The 20,622-nt window shown below is 47.4% G+C and overlaps 2 protein-coding genes across 12 annotated transcripts in view; both read left to right on the top strand.

The window, feature by feature from the left end:
• The window catches only part of LOC116946822 (eukaryotic translation initiation factor 4 gamma 1), a 136,469-nt gene extending 129,252 nt beyond the window's left edge, over positions 1–7,217 (top strand). For all 11 annotated transcript variants that reach the window (XM_076070342.1, XM_076070347.1, XM_076070346.1 and 8 more), the window contains 3 exons: positions 3,147–3,225; positions 3,780–3,926; positions 5,018–7,217. In XM_076070342.1, coding sequence (XP_075926457.1) covers positions 3,147–3,225; positions 3,780–3,926; positions 5,018–5,199 — 408 coding nt within the window. In that variant the 3' untranslated portion in view covers positions 5,200–7,217. The remainder of the gene's footprint in view (positions 1–3,146; positions 3,226–3,779; positions 3,927–5,017) is intronic.
• Positions 7,218–20,384: 13,167 nt separating this feature from the next.
• Positions 20,385–20,622, top strand: part of LOC116947033 (transient receptor potential cation channel subfamily V member 5-like) — a 70,891-nt gene continuing 70,653 nt past the window's right edge. The window contains exon 1 of the mRNA XM_076070336.1: positions 20,385–20,446. The gene's annotated coding sequence lies outside the window, so the exon portion shown is untranslated. The remainder of the gene's footprint in view (positions 20,447–20,622) is intronic.

Raw genomic sequence — 20,622 nt, 5'->3', positions numbered from 1 at the left:
CCTTTGCTGTAGCAAACAGACAGAAAATATGGCATCTGTGCAGGACCGCCCTTTCCTGAAACTGCATTGGGGTTCCGCAAGCCTTTCCTCAGTGTGCCTAGCAAGGCGATATTGAATAATCCTTGCCAGGACCTTTCCCGGCACACTGAGGAATGAGATGCCCCTGTAGTTGTTACAGTCTCTGCGGGGTCCCCCTTCTTAAAAATGGGGACCACCAGGGCATCCTTTCAGTCTTGCGGAACCCGTCCAGTGGTCCAGACTATTGTTATGATGTCATGTAGGGCAGTCTGTGCACAAACGCCACCTTCCCTCAGCATTTCGCTTGGGGGATCATATCTGCCCGGTGCCTTTCCTGGTCTCAGACTCTGGATCGCCTTCAGTACTTCCTCAACAGATGGCACCTCAGACAGCCACTCACAGGGGGTGACTTCCTCTTCCAATATTTGAGGCACCGCAGCCTCAGCAGGGTCATCCCCACGATGTTTTGCATGTGGAGGGATTTCCCCTCCACCAGGACTTTACAGAAATGCTCAGCAAATCTGCAAACCTGTTCCTGGGGGTCGCAGATTGGATCACCGTTCTTTCCCCTAATGGTAATAGGTGTGGCGCTGCAGGTTACTTTTTTGATGGAATTAAATAGGGATTTGCAATCGCGGGCCATTGAGGCAGACTCCATCTCCTCAGCAACCCGCGACCACCACCCATCCTTGCAGCGCCTCACGGCTCTCCGAACCTCTGAGCGAAGGCTTCCTCATTCTCCGACGTGGGATGCTGTAGCCGATGAGAGTGGGCCTGTCGCTTTTTCCCAGCCAGCTTGAACACATCCTCTGTCAGCCAGAGTCTCTGGGGAGGTCTGGACCGCGTACCCAAAGCAGCCATTGCAGCTGCCTGAGTCAGTCCTCAACCTCACCCATTTACCCTCGACATCTGGAGGAGTGGGGGATGATGCCAACCCCAGCCGCAAGCGATGATGAAATCTCGCTTGCAACTTTCATCAGCTAGCTGAGACCAGGCCACCTTAGGTTTGAATGGGGTTCTGGGTGTCCACCCACCACCGGAGTGGAAGAATGGCTGGTGCATCTTACAGATGACTAGTCGATGGTCAGAGGGTAGATCAGCTCCACGGTCGGTCCTGGTGTCAAGGACAATGGGCTCGCATTCGCTGGTCCGTCACTATGTAGTCCAGCAGATGTTCTTGCTTGGACCCGGCATGCATCCATGATGTTGTGTGGATGCGCCGATGCCGGAACAGCGTGTTGGTAATTACAAGCCCATGGGCTGCACACAAATCTAGCAGCCTCCTGCTGTTGTTATTGAGCTGATATGACCCATGCCTTCCAATCACTCCAGACCAGGTGCCAGCATCATGACCAACTCGAGCATTGAAGTCACCCAACAAGATGACTCGATCCCGAGGGGCCACTTTAGCCAGCACCTGTGACAGGATGTCATAGAAGGCATCTGACTAATCGGCCTTGCCTGCATCCCTCCACTGATGTTCGTCTTTGGTGGGGGCATAAGTAACCACGACCACCACTCCTCGCGTCTGGTTGATGGGAATGTGAGCCCAAAGTAGCCTGGGGCTTACAGCTTCCCACACCTCACCGCCACGCTCCCACGCCCCCTTCATTCTTTTGTTCAGAAGAAGAGCCACTCTCTGTTGTTTGGCAGTCTCCTGCCCCCAATAGAGGACTGTCCACCCTTTATGGTGGCAGGAGTCAGAGCCGGTCCACCGGACCTTCTGAATGCCACAGAGATCCAGGCGGTACCGGTCCAGCTCCCGACAGAGGAGTGGGAGCCTCTCCTCCGCAGTGAGCGTTCGAACATTCCACATGGCCATTTGTAGTGGCTTTTTGTTTCTGGAGGAGCCCCGAGGGTAAAGATTCAATCACCTGGCTCCGCCAAATGGGGTTTGGCCAGGGGATGTCATAGACGCCTGTCCCCCCCGGGGCCTCTGGCACAAGCTTGTTAATTACAGTTTTCAGTCGTAGTTTAGTGGTAGTTCATTGAAGGTGGAGGGGTTACCAGCCCCTTGCACCCGTCCAGAGCCCCCATTTAGCCGCTGTGGTGGTCACAGACGCCATGAGGGGAAAGGCCAATTGGAATTGGCCCTCCCCCCCACAGCACTGTCCACGACAGCTTTGCCTGTCTGGCACCACGAGGAGGTAGGGGGTTGTTTTACCGCACCAGACACGCGCGCACACACACACGCACACACAAATGCATGCACACACTCGTGCTTGCAGAGAACAAAGATCACCCGTGTAAACTTTTATATAAGCTGTTGGGACCTTCTTGCCAGTATCCAAAATTAGGAAAAATAAGAATGTTTTACTCTTCCGGGCATTACAACAGGAGGTTGTAAAGGTGTTCAAACACCAAATAAATAAGGCTTTTTCTGGTGTTGGCCAATTTGTTTCAAAGACAATGCATATATTATCATGTTTGTTGGCATATTTTTCCACAAGTACATGTGGTTAATGGAGACTTGATGCCTTGCAGAAGGTTTCTCTTTGGTGTTTGAGCATCCTTATTAACACCTGTTTGATTGCCCGAAAGGGTGAAACCTATTCTTATTTTTCATCATTTTACATTCGCTGTTGGCGGTCACCTGTGAAGGCCACCACGGCACACAGGGACCTCCCCACCGCTGTCTCAGGGCCACCAAGTGGCGATGAGAAATGGCCAACAAGGCCCAGCTGGTTAACGCGTTTGCACGCAAAAAATCCCTGCCCGGCAGCCTTGCACATCAACTGTTGTGTGTGTGTGTGGACAGTGGCTGCTCCCTTGCTCTGCTGCCATTTACTGTCTCTGGAACTCTCCCTCTGGCTGCGTGTGATCGATGTCTTCCCACTCCTTCAGTCCAGTCTTAAGACTTCTGCTTACGACCGTTTTCTTCCGTGTCATTATATCTTGATTCGCACAATAACGGGCTGCTGTACACGTAATTGATGTCCCCGCTCCCTACATCTCAATATGCGCTGTCTTGAGATGTGGTTAAATTGCACTTTTAAAATTGTGTCTTCGACTGCGTTAATTTAAAGTAGTTTTTGCGAGTCCGACGTCCTCCAGTTGTGATACGACGCTGCCCTTGCGACCCCCGCTCATCGTGCATGTGTGCCCTCTGCCGCTCGTTATGCTCGCAGGTTAATCTGGAGGAGAGCCAGACTAAATCTTCAGCATTCATCAGGGCGCTCATGACGTCCTTGTGCCAGTGTGCGATCGGTGAGTTCCTTTGCATACATGCACGCACGTTTTACTCCGTCCGGGCTAAGGTCGACGTTACGCCTGTCCTAATCGGTGTGGATTAAAGCCCCTGTGGATTGGACCGGAATGAGAGCCTCACTGTGCCCATGATTCACCACCCCCTGAACCCCGCACTCCCCGTGTGCTTTGCGTATACATAGCCGAATCTCCGTGTCTCAGTAAGCTTCTGACAAGGCCGTCCTTTAGAATTGATGTCGCAAAATTACCGCCACGTTCCTGGCATGGACACATAGGTTGCTCTTCATCCGTGTGGCGTGTATAAGTCTATTGCCAAGTTCTTTCCCGATGTAACTAATCTGGACATTGGTGTCTGCGTTGCGTGTGGCTGGGACGGATAGCAGCTTTTAACGTCCATTGTCCAGGAAGTGGATTCGGGTGACATGCGGTGGATTGCTTAAATGGTTCCCCAGCTGGAGTCTTCCCCCTATGCCGCAGTGCTCCTCCGCGCGCCGTTGTAACTCCCCACCCCCCCTCACCCCCCGTTTCTTCCACGCTGTGCCCCACCCCCACAGAGGACCATAGAGCCCAAGTCACCGAAACCCCGACCATCACGAGCAGAACGCGGATACTGATCAAGTACCTGGATGGAGACGCCACGCGGGAGCTGGAAGCACTTTATGCACTACAGGCTTTGATTTTCAAGCTCGATCACCCCCCAAGTGAGTAGCGCGCCCGCTCGCGTCGCTCAGCTCCTCGAGGCGCCATGGCGATCCGGCACGAAGAGCTCGTGCCCGGACAACCGCAGCCCGTCTCCCTCTCCTGGGGAGAGTTTTTTTGCAAACGCGAGGAACTACGAGCAAGGAGGAGTGTTGCCTTGGCAATGCCTAGTTAGCCCTGGTACCTGCCCGTGTACCAAAGTCTTCAGTGGCCCAAGCGAGGGCCCATTTACCAATGTGGAATTTGGTTGATGGCTAAAGCTCACGTTAGGATGCTGTAGTGAATAATACCGGGGCTTGTAACTTGAGCCTGTCAACGGGTGGAGTGACAACGCAGTGAACCCCACCCGACCGGCTGAATTGAACTTGTCAAGCCTGTCCTCGTAGCGATCGCTGTTCTGGTAGCAGTTACTGGTGGCGGCAATCCCGTCCTCCGACAGAAAGGCACTCTCGTTCGTTCAGCCACTGTGCCTCACATGAACTGGGCTAGTCTCCGCTGCGAGTGCTGCTAATGCCCTAGTCCAAACTGCTCTCTTCTGTTGCACTGCTGAGCCATCCGTTGGCCTGGGAAGGGGGGGGGGGGGGTGGCGTTCTCATGGGATAAGTGCTGAGTGGGTTCAATTTGTTGGCCCTCCAGGAGTGATAGGTCTGAGGCAGCATTTCTGAAGCTCTTTCTAGTACTGCCAAACTTGGGAATTGATGCATTTTTGCAATTTAAACATATTTTATGCTTATATATTTATTTTTACTGATTTGCTTGCCATTCCTATACTTTGCACTCCTATTGGCTTTTTTGCATTCTAACTTTGTGACCCGCACCTACTATGTATGTTGAACGTCTTTCGCGTCGGATGTAGCCAACCGTGTTAAGCGGAAGTGCGGATCATCTTTGGAAAAAAGAGCGCCATAGCTTAGCTCATCGTATTTATCCAGGGTAAAATAAAGATTCCCATTCCGTACTGCGCCAATCTGGTGCTACTTGTGGGCATGTTGCCTGCCGAGCGGCCGCCGTTGAGACGAACGCGTCACGGTGACCTTGTGCCGCCCGCCCATGTCACCCTCGCCCCCCCCCCCCCACCGGTGCACGTGTGCAGAGGTCCTCCAGACACTGTTTGACAACCTCTACGACGAGGACATCATATCCGAGGACACTTTCTACCAGTGGGAGACGAGCAACGACCCGGCCGAGCAGCAGGGCAAGGGCGTCGCGCTCAAGTCCGTCACCTCCTTCTTCAAGTGGCTCCGCGAGGCGGACGAGGAGTCCGAGGACAACTGAGAGACGGACGGACGGACGGCGGCGGCGGCGGATAAAAATCGTTAAATAAAAAAAACTACGCATCCTGCCCCAAGTTTTATTTTTGGCTTTTTATTTTCATCTTTTGGGGTGTTTACTCCCTGTTGTGTTGCGGCGCGTGCGCGCGCCTGCCCGCCCGCACGCACCTCTCGGATCCCGACCTGCACTCTTCTTTGTCCATCAGCCTCTGCCGCCCTCTTCTAAGTGGTCGACCGCCCCCCCGCCCCCGGGCCGCTTGGCGATAATGGCCGACACAAGCGAAACTGTCGCTCGCGATGCGTTTTGAGGATTTTGCGAGGTACCAGGTGGGGAGAGGGAGGCCCTCTCTCTCTCTCTATCTCTCCTCATCGCCAGGGCTGAGTTTCCAAATTACGAGTTTCCCCGAGTTGTTGAAAACATTTCCTGACTTCATTTCCACCTTTTTTTTTCTTTCTGATTTTTTTGTTTTTGGGGTTTTTTTTTCCCTTTGTTATTAATTTCAGCCGAACGGATATAAAATGGTCGTGGAGGAGTCCGTTAACTAATGATAGGCGCGCAATGAGATCAGTATTTATGTAGTTCCACCGGCCAGGCGAGCGGCTGCTGCAAACTGCCGCCGCACCATCCCCGTCCCCACCCTCACCGAGCTGTAGTTCGGCGTTGTCTGGCGAGTGCACACCAAGCATCGGCAGAAGCGGTTTAGAATTGTTGAACCCGGAGTCTTAAACCCCCCCCCTCTCTCCACATCACCGACCGCAAATCAAACCATTTTCACTTTTTAATATAGATCGACTGATTTATCGTGTTCGTTTGCATCTTTTTTTGACAAACTTGAAAAAGCCTGAGGATTGTCAGGATAACTAATCATGATTACTCTGCATTTTTGTTTTTGTTCGTGTTTAAAAACAGAAACGTGATTGGGTTTTTTTTTCCCTCTTCCCTCCCCCTCGCGTCGCTCCACGCGAAAGCTGTCGTTGAACGTGACGACTACGGGCGGCGCCTTAGGGCGGCGGGGTGGGGGCACGGTGAGAGATGACATCACAGAGCTGTATTTATTATTATGGCAAAAAAAACGTTTTAAGAAATACACTTTTTTTCTCTTTTTGTTAAGTGCTGGTTAAATCGCAAAAAAAAAATTCCAGTTCTCCGAAGCTTTATGAGAAATAATACGTATGGAAAAAAGTATAAAAATACAAAAATAAGTTAAAACGTAAAAAAATATATAAAGAAAATTAAGGGTTACCTTAATTTATTTTTTAAAGTCCACACTTGCTCAGTTTGTTCGATCAATTTAGAATTTCTATTTAAGACAAAAATAAGTGCTGTAAAATAGACCTTTTCCCAGTTTTCGCCTTGAAACAAAGATTACTTAAACTCTAGAGAACGCAAGAATAACGAGTGCAAGGAAGAGGCTGGACTCGATAGAATCTTTTTCGCTTATTTTTATGATTTAGATTTTTTTTTTAGATCCTCGATCCCGCTTGGGCTTTTTTTTTGTGGCTTTTGGCGACAGAGGTTAATAACTCTGTCTAAAATCGATGCAACAAATGAGAGGCGAGCCATTGGATTGTGAGAAAATCGCGCTTTGGCTTCTGTGGAGAAGACCCCCCCCCCACACACCCACCCCGGAGAGACAGGGAGGGTGGTTTTCTTGGTGCGTCGCAGCAGTGCGCTTTCTTTTCTCTCTCCCCTCCCCCATCCCCCGTTCCTCGACCTCCGACCTTTATCCCACGTTAATAATAAAAAGAAAACAACAGATGCAACAGCTGGGGGCAGTGGGGGGGGGGGAAAGAGAAAAAAATTGTACATACGAGATGCTGAATCGAGAAATATTTAATAAAGGTTATAACCCTCTTTTCACTTTGGAAGCAACACAAATAAAAAGACGCTCTTGCAAAAGAATATTTTCAAGTGTGCGGGGTCTGCTCTTGGCAGCGTTCACTATGAGCTAGTAAAAAGTGGATTAATGTGCCTATCAGTTCTTACGATATATGTAAAACGAATAAAATGACATACGATGAGCATGTCCCGTTGATTTGTATCTGCAGTCATTTTGCTCACGACAAGGTGGTGGAGGGGGGGGGGTCATCGTACGATCGTTGCACGTGGGGGGGGGGGGGGGGGAGCAACTTAACGGGGTGACGCGCGGTGGTTTGCCGTGGGGACTGAACTCTTTTGGAAGCCGCGGGGGGGGCCGGGGAGCGCCGCCATCGCTCTACGAGTTGCATCGTGAGGCTGCTACCACCTCTCCGGTGGGAGTTGTGTGTACACACGGATCCCTTGTTGCCGGAAAAAAAAGACTGATTTATAGTTTCTACTCAGGCACTTTTATTTCATCCTCAACCCACCCTCCTGGTTAAACAACCGACCGACAGTAGCTATCAGGAGGTACTCGTCGGATTGTTCAATTCACCTCGGGGAGGTGGTTCGTTTTGAGTTTCCGTAATTCTCGGTTGAACTCAAGGGTGAGAGAGGGGGGAGTGGTGAGATGCGCCGAGTTCCGCTTGAGGGGGAAACCGCTGGTGTTGCGGACCTCACTTGAAGGGGTCCTTCCTGGGGGACGAGAGAGCACATTTCACTGCTCACTTCAGCCCCCCACACACACACACATCTCTACGCATTCTCGTTCGGTTTGCATTGTGTAAGCATCCTGCATCGGCGGTGTGTGGTGCTGAATGCATCTCTCGAGCCGAGAGAAACCCGGGGCGCGTGATTTGCCTTTGCTGTGAGCGCGCATGCGCCCTGCCCTCCTGCAATGTAAATGTGCCAAAGCACCACTTTAGTTTCCCCAAACTTTCTTGCGACGTTTTATCCCCCCCCCCAGCGAGGCAAGGGCAACGTTCTGCTGACGTTCACGGCGGTAACGTGTACAGTGCTGTGCTGTCTTCTCTCTTTTTTTTTGCAACCAATACACAATTGAAATGCCATTTTGTTAAATAAAAACAGATCAATGGTTTGGCTCTCGTTGACAATTTTTAATAACCGGCCATAGGTTGCAGAGACGTTCCGGTGCAAACGGCGTTTGCCGATAGCCAACGTCACGGACGCGTCTTGCGTTGCAGATAGCTAAGGAGGAGGGGAGGGTGATATCCTTTAACTCGGGGTTTGTTCACATTTAGCGCAGTACGAGTGAGAATTATCGCAGAGTTGGGTATACCGTGTATACAATGCAACTCCCTGCTGAGAGGCGCGAGATTCTGCACGGTGTCACTTCAGCCGAATGTTGAAATAAGAAGTGTGGAGCCCGTGTCGTTGATGAAACAATAAAAAAATGTTCCCAATTCGCAGCCATCGAGCGAGCACGGACAGTGGGAGGGGAGGCAGTGAGCCGGCGCCCCCAATATTTGCCCAAGCGCTCTGCTTCTGTTTTATATGGTAAGACGTTTTCGGTCAATGAGCGTTTCACGTGGGATGTGACGAGCACATGGAGGAAAACCCCACGTGGGTGAGGGGGGGGGGTCCGCAGTCCTGCCTCGTACAGAAGGGGCCGCGGTGTTAGCCCGCCCTTGTTAGCGCCTTTTCCTGGCGAACCTGGGGTATGGCACCTCGCCACTCGTGTGTCGGCCACCAACCCTCACCACCAATGCTGGATTATAGGCGCGCGCCACTAGAATTGCATCCGCATTTGATGGAACAGTTAATTGAAACTTGGGTGTTTTACCATCCTTTACATGTATTAATTTTCTAGCGGCGTGAACCAAGAGTCACGGATGGTGCTGAGTAAAGGGGGGGGGGGGGGGGCGTGATTTTGCTTCATGCCCAGCAGTCGTTCATTGTCTCCGACGCCCGTACCGAGCCGTGCTTCATCCCCCGGCTGCTGTTGGGAAGACTCGCTGCCACGATTCTGCCTTTGCACTTAAGCGCGTTGAACCTTTTTCGCGCTGTACGTAGCCAACCGTGCCTATCGGAGGTGCTGGAAAGTCTACAAGGTAAAGGTGTGGGGAATCTTCAGAGTTTCTTTTCAGGATTGGTCGAGGCACAAAGCCCCCTTTCAAATCTCACTGGCTGATGTGTACACGTGTGCTGGGGTCACAAACCCATTTCAGGAGTTGGTTAATAAACATTATTTTTGCCCCGCAAGGACCAATAAAACTAAACGCAAAAAGCAGTTCTAAAGTGAGTTTTCAATCTAGCTTGAAAAGTGCATAGCTCCTCGTGGCTTCCTAATATCCAAATGGAAGGAGCGTTCCAGACGGCCGCAGAAGCGCATCTGAAAGCGCTCGTGAGAAAACGGGGCCCAGTGCGCAACCTGGCGCTTCGCGTGGCGCTGCGTGGAGAGAGGGCGATCTTCGGGGAGTTATGACCAGCTCGTCATACTCCTCGTATGTGAAACGTCAGTACTCGAGTTGTGAACGTTGTGGGTTTGCTCCAACACACCGGTGTGCTGATCATCAGCATGTGCATGCCCCCACGGGGCGTCGCAGTGTCCCCACGAGCCGCCACCAGGCAAATCCTATCCCGCGCAAGCCGCCACGCCGATTGCAAGCCGAGGCCGTGGTGTCGAAGATCGGCCTCGAACCGTGCGTGCCCGCTTCAGGCCGTGGTCTGCCCCGGGTTGCGCCTCTCCCAGTCCCGCGGTGGGCTGTCGACGACCGCGCGCAGCTGCCCTGGCGTGAATGTCGATGCCCAGGCAGCCTCAAGTTTTCTGGCTCTGACCGTTTCGTGCACAGGCGGGCATCCCGTGCGAAGGCGTTGGTGATGCGTTCACTGAAGTCGATGCGGAGTATCCGTCGCAGGCGCGCACCGCTGGTCGAAGGCACCCAGCTTCTGCTCGGGGACGCATTAACCACAGTTGTAAGGGGGGAGGATGATGTGTATGCATCGTCAAGTCGAATATTTGTTGCTGTTGTAATAGCGGAGCGCCAGCTGTGTCTGTCGTGCTGTTCCGTGCACTCGCGTATAATTAAGATTCGCCTTTTTAATCTCTACCTCGCTGCTTCCAGTGTGTTGCATATTGCAGCCGCGATAGGTGAACGATTTTACCAATTCAACGTTGTTGCCCGCTATTTCCACTTCGGGCAATTTGTGTGGCTTGCTCATCAGTGGTCTGTTTTTTGTTTTAGCCCAGTTTATTTCCAGACCAAATGGGAGGGCTTCGCCGTGCATGTGCTCCAGGGCTAGGAGTAAACCTTCAAGCATTTCATCATGCAAGGTGACATCTTCTGCATCGTCCAGGCCGGTTACTCCCAGAGGGGCCTTTGTGGGACCCTGCGCTGCTGTATCCAGTCCAGTAGGGGGCAAGGACCAGGTTCGGGGCAACGGTTGCAGCCTTGCCTCACGACGCTTTTCGTCCATGGGGCCAGACCAAAAAAATAACTTATTGGTACCACGTAAGGTGGCAAAGTCTCGTAATGATTTTTGTTATCCTCCACGTGTGTGGGACATTCTGATATAACCTTTGCAGAGTGGCAGCTGAGTTGTAGTTACCATGACTTTTATACCCATACCCTATGACAGGCGTCTGGAAAGATTAAATGGACATTATTACTTTAAAACTCCCTAGACCAAAGCCAGTTAGGTCACAAACTGATCTTTATTGGTTTACACACACAATGAAAACACAGGATAAGGAATACCATAGTGAGGTAAGGAACTACTTGAATATTATAAACATTGACATTTGCATATACTTAGTCAATCTAACCTATAAATGTCATTGTTTGTCTATGTGTCTGTGTGTGTGCGGCTCACAAACCGTGGGGTTTACGTAAAAAAAGTAGCCAGGTACCAGGCCATAAGGCCCGTGCTGGGCCAGCGCTATCCCGATTTCGTGTCTGTCACCTTTAAGCTAAATCTTGACTTAAAGCTTTAGTGACTGCAGGAATTCATATTATTTGGGTCTTTCGATAAAGCCACGTAGATATAAAAATAATAAAAATAATATCACGACGTTTCGATCGCAACACAAGCAATCGTCATCAGGTGAAAAATATAGCGGGAGAGCTGCTGATGCAGGAAAAAATATATGGTGGGAGCGCTGCTCTGGCAGGAAGTTATAAAGGTTTGAGATGGGGGTAGCCCAAGGGTCAGAGGGTGGGGCTAGAGATTAAATTTGCATGTAAATGTCAGATCGGAGAAATCTTGACAAACGAAGCTGTGGGGGTGGCCATTGTGCGAGATTAGCATGTCAATGTAAGAAATTTGCTTGTAAATGTAAGCTTGGAGAGAGCTCGAAAAGAGCCATCGCCACATGGAGGTGGAAAAGGATGGCAAGCTGCCATTTACTAACGGTGGCTGTGTTAGTGAATGTAACTCAGAGAGTCGAAAATAACTGCTAATATAGGTAGGTAGGAAGTGAACAACACAGCCAGTTATGACCTAAACTATTTAATAACGTCCTTCCAATTATTTCTAAGTTTATACCCATCTTCTCGGTTGAAAGTGTCTTTATATATCTGGATGGCTTCATGAACGAATCTTTGCTGATAGCCAGTGGGTTTGCAGAGTACCCTCGTCTTGGCAAAATAAATTTCGTGTGCCCACAGCGTTAAAATAATGGTCAGCCACGGCTGAGGAATTGGTCCTACCGCGTTTCAGATCTGCCTTATATTCACGAACCCGGTGCGAGACATGTCGCTTAGTTTCCCCAATGTAACTGCTGCCGCAGACAGCTTAGTTTGTAGACACCGGGGTATTGCATGTCAGGGATCACATCCTTCACAGATGGGATAAAATCACTAATTTTATGTACTGTGTTGAATCGTACCTGGATCTTGTGTTTGCTCATATTTTTGGAAACATTTTTGGTGACCCCTGCTATGTATGGCAAGGTGATGATTTTGATCGGGTCCTCAGATGGTTTTCCCAATGGTTGGGGTGATAGCTTTACGGATTGTGTAGTCTGAATATCCATTCTTCTTGAGGGCTTGGTGTACGTGCTCCAGTTCACTGGCTAGTTGGTGATGGTCGGAAATACGAGCTCTATGGTATAGAGTTTTGATGAGGGAATTCTTCTGGGGTGGATGGTGGTGGGAGTCAGGTTTCAGGTAGGCATCCGTATGGGTGGCTTTCCTGTAGACAGAGTCCCATTGAGTTATCTGGTCTCTTTTCGATTAAAACATCCAAGAATGGTAACTTGCCATCCTTTTCCACTTCCATGGTGAATTTGATGGCTGGGTGTATGGAATTGATGTGGTTGAATAATTGGTCCAGAGCTGGTAGACCATGTGGCCAGGTGACAAACGTATCATCTACTTATCTCTTTCACAAGGAAGGACGTAGGGTGGATACCTGGATGGCATGTCTCAAACTTCTCCATGAAAACATTGTCTACAACTGGAGATCAGGGAGAACCCATTGGGGTACCTTCAACTTGTTTGTAGAATGTTCCATTCCAGGTGAAGTAAGTGATGGTGAGGCAGTTTCTAACCAGGGCCGGTACATCAACATTCAGTCCTTATTGGACCAAATCTTCAATGACTGCAATGGTGTCAGGCACAGGAACTTTGGTAAACAAAGATACCACGTCGAAACTGACAAACAAGTCACCTGGAGATAGTGAGATGTCCTTAATTGAAGATATCAAGTGAGCTAAGTACAGCTGAGGTGGTCTTACCAGTGAATGGTTGTAAGGTCTCAGACATAAATCGGGCCAGTTTGTAGGTGGGTGAGCTAATGGTGGATATGAAAGGATGGAGTGGTGTACCTTTATGGATTTTTGGTAAGCCATAAATTCTGATATTATTTTTATTATTTTTCTATGTGGCTTTACCAAAAGACCCAAATAATATGAATACCTTTTTTTTGTTTGCGTTCCGACCACAGGTATTGTGGTCAATGTAAAGATGACTCCCTGTAAAAAAAGGTGTCAGTTTTGTTGCCAGATAAAAGGGTAAAAAAACAATTATCATGTTTTGTTACTGGCAAGAGGTTTTCAATGGTGTAAATGCTTACCCCGAGCTCTCATACTCTGATGGTGCATTGTCTTTGAGTTGTGCACCTTTTGGCGTCTTCTGGTCCAACACCATGTGAGACGAGGCTCTAAAGAAAGCTGTCTCGGGTGTGGACCAATCAATTGCAAGGAAAGTGCATACATTATCAGAGGTGTTTTTTGTTTGCGTTTCGACCGCAGGTATTGTGGTCAATGAAAACATGACTCCTTGTAAAAAAGGTGTCAGTTTTGTTGCCAGATAAAAGGGTAAAAAAACAATTATCATACCTTTAAGGTAGTTTAGCGATTTAGTGCTGTTTCCCGTTATTTATTTATTAGCTAGCGGACGCTTGACCATACCAACTCACACGTGTTCCCTGGTGGGGGTGGGCCCCTACCAAGTCACACGTGTTCGGTGGGGGTGAGGGGGAAATTTTATTTCGCATTAAAAATGCAATAAAAAATACACAAAATGCTGAGGTCATTTCTTCATAGTGTGATGTCCTCTTCTCACCCCCCCCCCCCACCGCAATGCGTGCAGTTACTACTATAGAGTCAGTAGATGCTACTACTATAGGCCGTAAATATTACTGCACAGCGGGCAGGGGGATCGTGGGTGGGGGGGTAGCAGCCCAGCCCCAACCTGCCAAGGTGCCACCTCGGCCGGCTGGGCAATCTAGGCGAGGCCGGGGGCTCTGCATGGGACTAGGCCTCACCACGGCAATGTTTAGTACTATTTTCTTGCTTCTTTCGCTAAACTCGTGTAGATAGAAACCTAATATTTAAATTATCACCTTGCAAATATATTACAATAATAATGTTTGTGTGTAGACAACTCTGTGAGATGTTCCCTCACCACTGATGGTTTCTTTAAGATGAGCGATATTGTCCCAGGCTAAAGTTGTTAATATACCAGGATGGATGTTAGCTGGTAGGGCAATGTCACTCCCTGATGATGAGAGTTTCTGAAGACACAGGGAAGTGTCGATCTCTTCCATCTGTGAATGGGACAAAATGTGACCAAGTCGGTTGAGGATGTTTATCAGCTCTACATTCCCTGACAATGACTTGACACTGAATGGCAGAACAATGTGCTTGGATATCTTGGTCTTTCCACATGTCACTGCGTAAACTATGTCATGGGATGCATGATCAGGATCATTAGCGCCTGTGAGTAGATAGTACAGGAAGACAATGAGCGACTCTGAAATGGTAGGACATTCTGCCTCTGGTTTTACTTCAGGCAGCCAGGCTTGAGGAACATCTTGACTCTTGATGTCCTCTCTCAATTTGATGGCTACTTTGGCTATAACATCTTGAGCATTGAAACTTTTCAGGGTCTGCAGCTCCCTTTTGAGAGACTGTTTTTCTTTGGTAAGTTCCCTCATGGGCAGGTTATCTGGATACAGGAGGAGTCTTCCTTTCCCATCAGGGAAGATGCACAAGGCCCCAGCAATGCCACTCTCCAGCTTCCGCCTTATGTGCTTCTTGGTTGATTCCTTGACTTGGACAATGCCGAGGGAGTTCATTGAAGCAACCAGTCTAGAAGTGAGATCAGCCATTGTCATCACTTGAGGATTGCCAAAAAGCTCCATCTTGATGAAGAGGAACAGCTCATCGTATGACTGATTCACAGAGCTTCGTACTGAGCTGCAGCATCCATATCTTCAATGCTGGCAACCTCTTCCTTGGAAACCTCCTCTTTGGTGTACAGTCTATAGCAGGAGCTGTGGTAGTGCCCTTCAGCTGCTACAAGGTCTCTACTCACAATGGCAAGGATTCTGCTGTCCGTTTTATTTGTGACTGCACTCCTGATCTTTGCATCAGCTTGCAGTTTTGTTGGTTTTCTGACAAAATATGCACTCTGCGCCATAAGTCCAGACGTACTCGGGGCATGTCGAGCTGTTCTCTGAGATTATTTCTCTTCAGCAGAGCCACTGGCACTTTGCTTTTCTTTTACAAGGATGCCATCAAGAACTTTCTTCATGGTGAAGATACTGCGACACTTTCTGTGGTAGTAGATTTCTGTAATCTGTTCCTCGGGAATGTCTTTTGCCAGTTACAAAACTGGTGCATGATTTCATATCTAAGCTTCCCTGAGCAGAGTTCTCCAGGAGTCAACACTTTGTGATGGCACCAGCTTATCTGTATCATCAGAACAGTGGATGATGCAGTCCAACACTTTGTGGTGGCACCAGCTTATCTGTATCATCAGAACAGTGGATGATGCACTCCAACCACGGTCGCTTTGGTAGTGGGTTGTTACTTGCTTGTTCACCAGTGGCCGTATTCAGTCGGTTTTCACCTGCACCATACAGTACAATCAGAAATCATAATTACTTTGATGCAAAATCTTAATTAATCTGACAGTACTTTGGTTACACATTGACGGCAGCAGAGAGTTACAACCCAAAAGCAAAAATATAATTGATAAAGGGTCAAATTAATCTTAACTAATCTTAACTAAATTAAGGGGAGGTACTACAGGTGAATAGGCAAAAACAAAATCCTGTCCTTTTATCAGAATGGAAAATTACCAGATAAATATACACAACAAATTTAGATTTTTTTGTACTGTGACTTTCCCCCCATTAATTTATGCATATTTTGTTATCTCATTAAATATCAACAAATGTTTATTATGTAAAACACAATATTGATTTAGTAGATGAAGTCAGAACTTTTTGGTTTGTTTTAATGTAATCAATAATTAATTGGTTGGTAATCTACAGAGGCTTTTGTCAAAATAGTGTTCTTTCAGTAAATTATGTTAAAATTACTTGACACGTTAAAAAAGATGTGACCTATTTTTTTTTAGATATAACACCACCACATGAAATGAAAATGACAAAATATATGAAAATCCCTCTGAACATTTCTAGCTATTCCAAGTAGGAAGCAGTAAGTAGAATTACGTGGCTTTACCTATTATGAAACATGAGTTGTCAAACTCGGCGTGTAGAATGTCATTTTGAGAAAGTCGCAATGCCAATTCTGGCATTGTGATGCTAGTAGCAATGAGATTTGAGAGTTCTACACTCGTGTTCCCCCTCTTATTGCCATGACAGCAAAGTTAATAGCCATATGTGACTAAGCTAAACATCTGCTCCAGAGAATAAGCTTTTCAATAATATGCAATTCAACTAGGTTATTTCTTAAAATACGGAAACAAATTGCGATGAAAGATGCTAAATAGACTCTTTTTAAAGTTTTTTTTAAACAATGGTTTTATTAACAACTTCATTTAACTCACGGTCGAGAAGTGCGTCAGTGGCGCCTGAGACACGCAGCGCCTGCGTTTTGTGCGAGCCGATTCCGCAGTTTAGGGACCGCGGCGTTTTTGACCTACACAAATATATAAATAATAAGGCGTCCATACAAAATGTAAATTGCTTTGAAGTAGCGAATTAATTGATGAATTGATGCCGATTTTGATACAGGCATGCATTGTCACCGGATCTGAGTACGTGCGCAAAATGTGGAATTGATTGGACAACAGGAAGTGGACGAAATTTTGATGACAATATTTGACCACGACAAACAGAGAGGAATCAAGTTAAGTAAAACCGCTGAAAAACCCCGCTAATTTAAGGCTTTGTTTACTTGGCGCAGTTTGCATTAAATCGTAAAAACTAATTATTTATAAAATATAAATCGTTCATTTTAATTATTTTAATCATAAATTATAATTACCAACAAAGTTATTGGTAATAATAATTGTGTGCATGTTATGAAAGTTGACAATTTATAGAAGCAAAATATAAAAAAATATCAAGATTGACAAACTGAACAAAAATCACGTAGGTAAAATAAAAAATAAAATAAAACAATTAAATCACGACGTTTCGGAGGCAACACAAGCTTCCGTCTTCAGGTGGAACAGTCACAGCAAGATCGCTGCATCAAGTGGGGAGGCTCTGAGAGCCTCGAGCTTAAATACAGGTTAAGGGGGGGGGGGAGGAGCCAAGTAGGGGACATTGATGGGGGGCGGGGCTAAGGTTAAGGTGGGGGGGAGGAGCTAAGTAGAGGACATTGATGGGGGGCGGGGCTAAGGTTAAGGTGGGGGGGAGGAGCCAAGTAGGGGACATTGATGGGGGGCGGGGCTAAGTCAATCCGTCTTTTGTTATGTTGATGGTGCGGGGGATGCGGTGGGTCACTGCACGGGGGCAATGGAAAATGGAAACAACAATGGGAAAGAATATGCACACAGCATATTCTTTCCGAACTTACCTATCTACGTGACTTTACCGAAAGAACCAAAGAATATGGATCCATTTATATTTATGCGATCTAACCCAAAAAAAACCTCATGGATAATATTCGTCGGGAAAGCCTCCTACTACGACGTGTTAAACCGGGCTAACGAGTTATGCAAATTTCTCTTGAACGACATTTTAATCGAGCTCCCTACCCTGTTGCTTGACGGCACCAGCATGCGCCTGCTGTTTATTTAAAGTTGTTGCAGGATTGGGCAATACTAAGAGCCCACTCGTGACCCAGGCACCTGGAGAGTTACAGGCTTAAGTGTGTCTGACGTAACATTAAAACCAACAGCATTTAAGTCACTGTTTATCATACGGCTGATCACGTACCTACAAGCACGGTTGGCTACGTACGGTGCGAAATACGTTCAACATACATAGTCACAGGTAAAATGCAAACATACACTATTAAAATAAGCATTAAAATAACATTTCCCAGTGCTCTACCAGGCTGCTGTTATTTTCCTCGCGGCACGCCGTGAGGAGAATGTTTGCAATTTAAAATCAGGACTTAAAATAAAACGTAACGATGTTTTATTTAGCATGTAAGGGTCACTGAGCTATATAGCTCTTTTTTCTGAAGCGACATAGCCACAAAATAAATATAGCCCAATGAAGTAGCTTATCATGTGAAAATGTATAGCAGCCAAACACTCTAAACCAGTGGTTCTTAACCTAGTTGGAGGTACCGAACCCCACCAGTTTCATATGCGCATTCACCGAACCCCTCTTTAGTGAAAAATAAAATGTGATTTTTTTCAAATTCAAGACATAGATATGTTTTTTACTGGTACACAAAATGAGCCGTGCATGAACATTACCTTGTTCAAAGAATAAAACCAACACAATGCATAAACTCACAACAAATTACATACCTGGAAATCAATGTGACTTCTGCTGTTGCCTTTGAGAGATCAGTTCAGATATGCGTGGCTTCACCTTGGCAAGTGCCACTCTCATGTCATTTTCACAGCAAAGTCTGTTCCTTTTCTTCGTTTTTATGTCCAGCATCCTCGAAAAGGATTGCTCACAAAGATATGTTGTAACAAATGGTATAAAAAAATCCAGGGCTTTCTTAGCAATAACTGGATACTTGTTCATTTGTTGACACCAAAACGTTGAGAGCGTTGTTCTTCTGAAGAGTTGCTGTTGAACCTGGCTCTGCTGAATTTCAATGATTTCGTCGAGGAATTCATCATTGACATCTGCTGTTTCAACAGCAAACGTGAACGGCTGTCTCACCCATACTGGATATGACTCTCTTGTAGGGAAATATCCGTCGAGAGACTTTGCAAGCTCATCTAAGTGCGTGGCAATTGTTTGCTTCAGTTCCGTGGATACAGAAATATCTCCGATTCCAGACACATCTTCGATCTTACTTGCACAGTCGTCCAGAAGCGGGAAGTTTGCGAAGTTATTGTTCTCTGTTCGTCGTTTCCATAACGGTAGCTTTTTTTGAAAAGCCTTCAGGTGTTCTTCCGCTTCCATGATATTGACTCCACCACCCTGCATCTGCTGATTGAGATGATTGAGAGCTGCGAATATATCAGCCATGTACGCTAAAATGAGAATGAACTCAGGATTTTTGAAGCAATCTGCATGGCAGTGTTGGTGCTCTTGCAAAAACAGGGCTAATTCCACACGCATGGCAAAAACACGATTCAGCACCTGTCCCCGGGATAACCACCGAATATTAGAATGGAGCAGAAGTACCTCAAATTCAGAGCCCATTTCTTTACACAGCTCACTGAAGATGCGGTGCCTCAGAGCACTTTTTTGCACATAGTTCACACATTCCACCACAGTTTTTAATACTTCTGCCATTTTTGGAGGTAAGGTTTTTGTTGCCAACGCATGCCTGTGCAGAATACAATGCGTCACAATGATGTGTGGTGCATCGGCCTTTACTAGCGCACCAAAACCAGACTTTCTTCCCAGCATGACTGGAGCTCCGTCCGTACAAACTGCAGAAACCATATCCCATGAAAGATTGTTGTCTCTGAAGAAGTCATCCACAAGCTTCTTCACATCGGCTGCCTTCGTTGTTGTTGTAAGAGGCTTACAAAATAAAAACTCTTCTTTTATCATGTCGTCTTTCACATAGCGTACAAAAACAGCAAGCTGGCTTAGATCAGAAACGTCTGTGGTTTCGTCGAGTTGAAGGCTGAATTTTGCCGGGCTTGAAATCAGATCCGCGACTACTTGAGCCAAGATGTCTTTACTCATGTCTTCTATTCTGTCACTGACGGTGTCATTTGAAAGGGGAATTTGGGATAATTTACCTTCGGCCGCTGTTCCGAGTATCAGATTCGCCATCTTTAATGCAGCTGGTTTCACAAGTGTTTCACCAATGGTGTGTGGCTTGCCCTGCTTTGCGATCAGGTAAGCAACTTCGTACGATGCTGTCAGGATCGGTTTGTTAACAGGTACAAATCCAAGAGCAGGCAGAGTGGCCCTTTCATCGAATCTGGCTCTCTTCACCCTGAATTCAGCAAGTGTTGTGTTCTTGTATTCCCCGTCTCCATGCAGCTTCAAGAAGTGTTCCTTTAGTTTTGCCGGTGCAAGACTAGAGTTGCTCAACTTGGCGTTGCAAATCATGCAGATAGGATGCTCACTCCCATCACGTTCCGTGATACATGAGAATCCATGTTGTACATATTCGTCCGACCACTTTCTTCTTTTGCCCGACATAGTTAGTATGGATAAAATATTAATGAAATCACACGACGTACGACAACAACAGTCACACGTTGACTACTGAGTACGCACTGAATTCCCCGCAGCGCTGATTGGCCAAGCAGTGTAGCATGATCATCTGCAGCCAGTGATGGCCAAGCGGGCTGTGTGTGTCATCACAAATTTACACAATAATTCAAGTGTGTCCGGACCTCCGTGGCGGGGGCTCTGCCGAACCCCTGAGATCGACTCACCGAACCCCTGGGGTTCGATCGAACCCAGGTTGAGAACCACTGCTCTAAACGCGTGTTTCTAAATGTGAAGGGAAAAACCGGAGGGCCCGGCGAAGAATCCACGCGACCACGGGGAGAGAAACACGTCAACTCCAAATAATCAGCAGGCGTCAGGGTCGGGATCGAAAGCACGACTTCCTGTGTACCCAGTGAGGTAGTTAACATCTCGCCACCGCGACTTGAACGCCATTGATCTGGGTGAGGAGTGGGGAAGGCGGTAAATCTTCCCTTCAGATGTAATCTGTTGTATATGCCGGGTATTGAAAATTTAATAAAAAAATAATAAAAATTGAAAGAAATTTGGAAAAATGCGTAATTATCCGAA

The sequence above is a fragment of the Petromyzon marinus genome, chromosome 28 (assembly GCF_048934315.1).
Source record: "Petromyzon marinus isolate PM22_M1 ecotype Great Lakes invasive population chromosome 28, UKy_Petmar_22M1.pri1.0, whole genome shotgun sequence".
NCBI lineage: Eukaryota > Metazoa > Chordata > Hyperoartia > Petromyzontiformes > Petromyzontidae > Petromyzon > Petromyzon marinus.
This window is presented reverse-complemented; position numbering and strand designations above follow the sequence as displayed.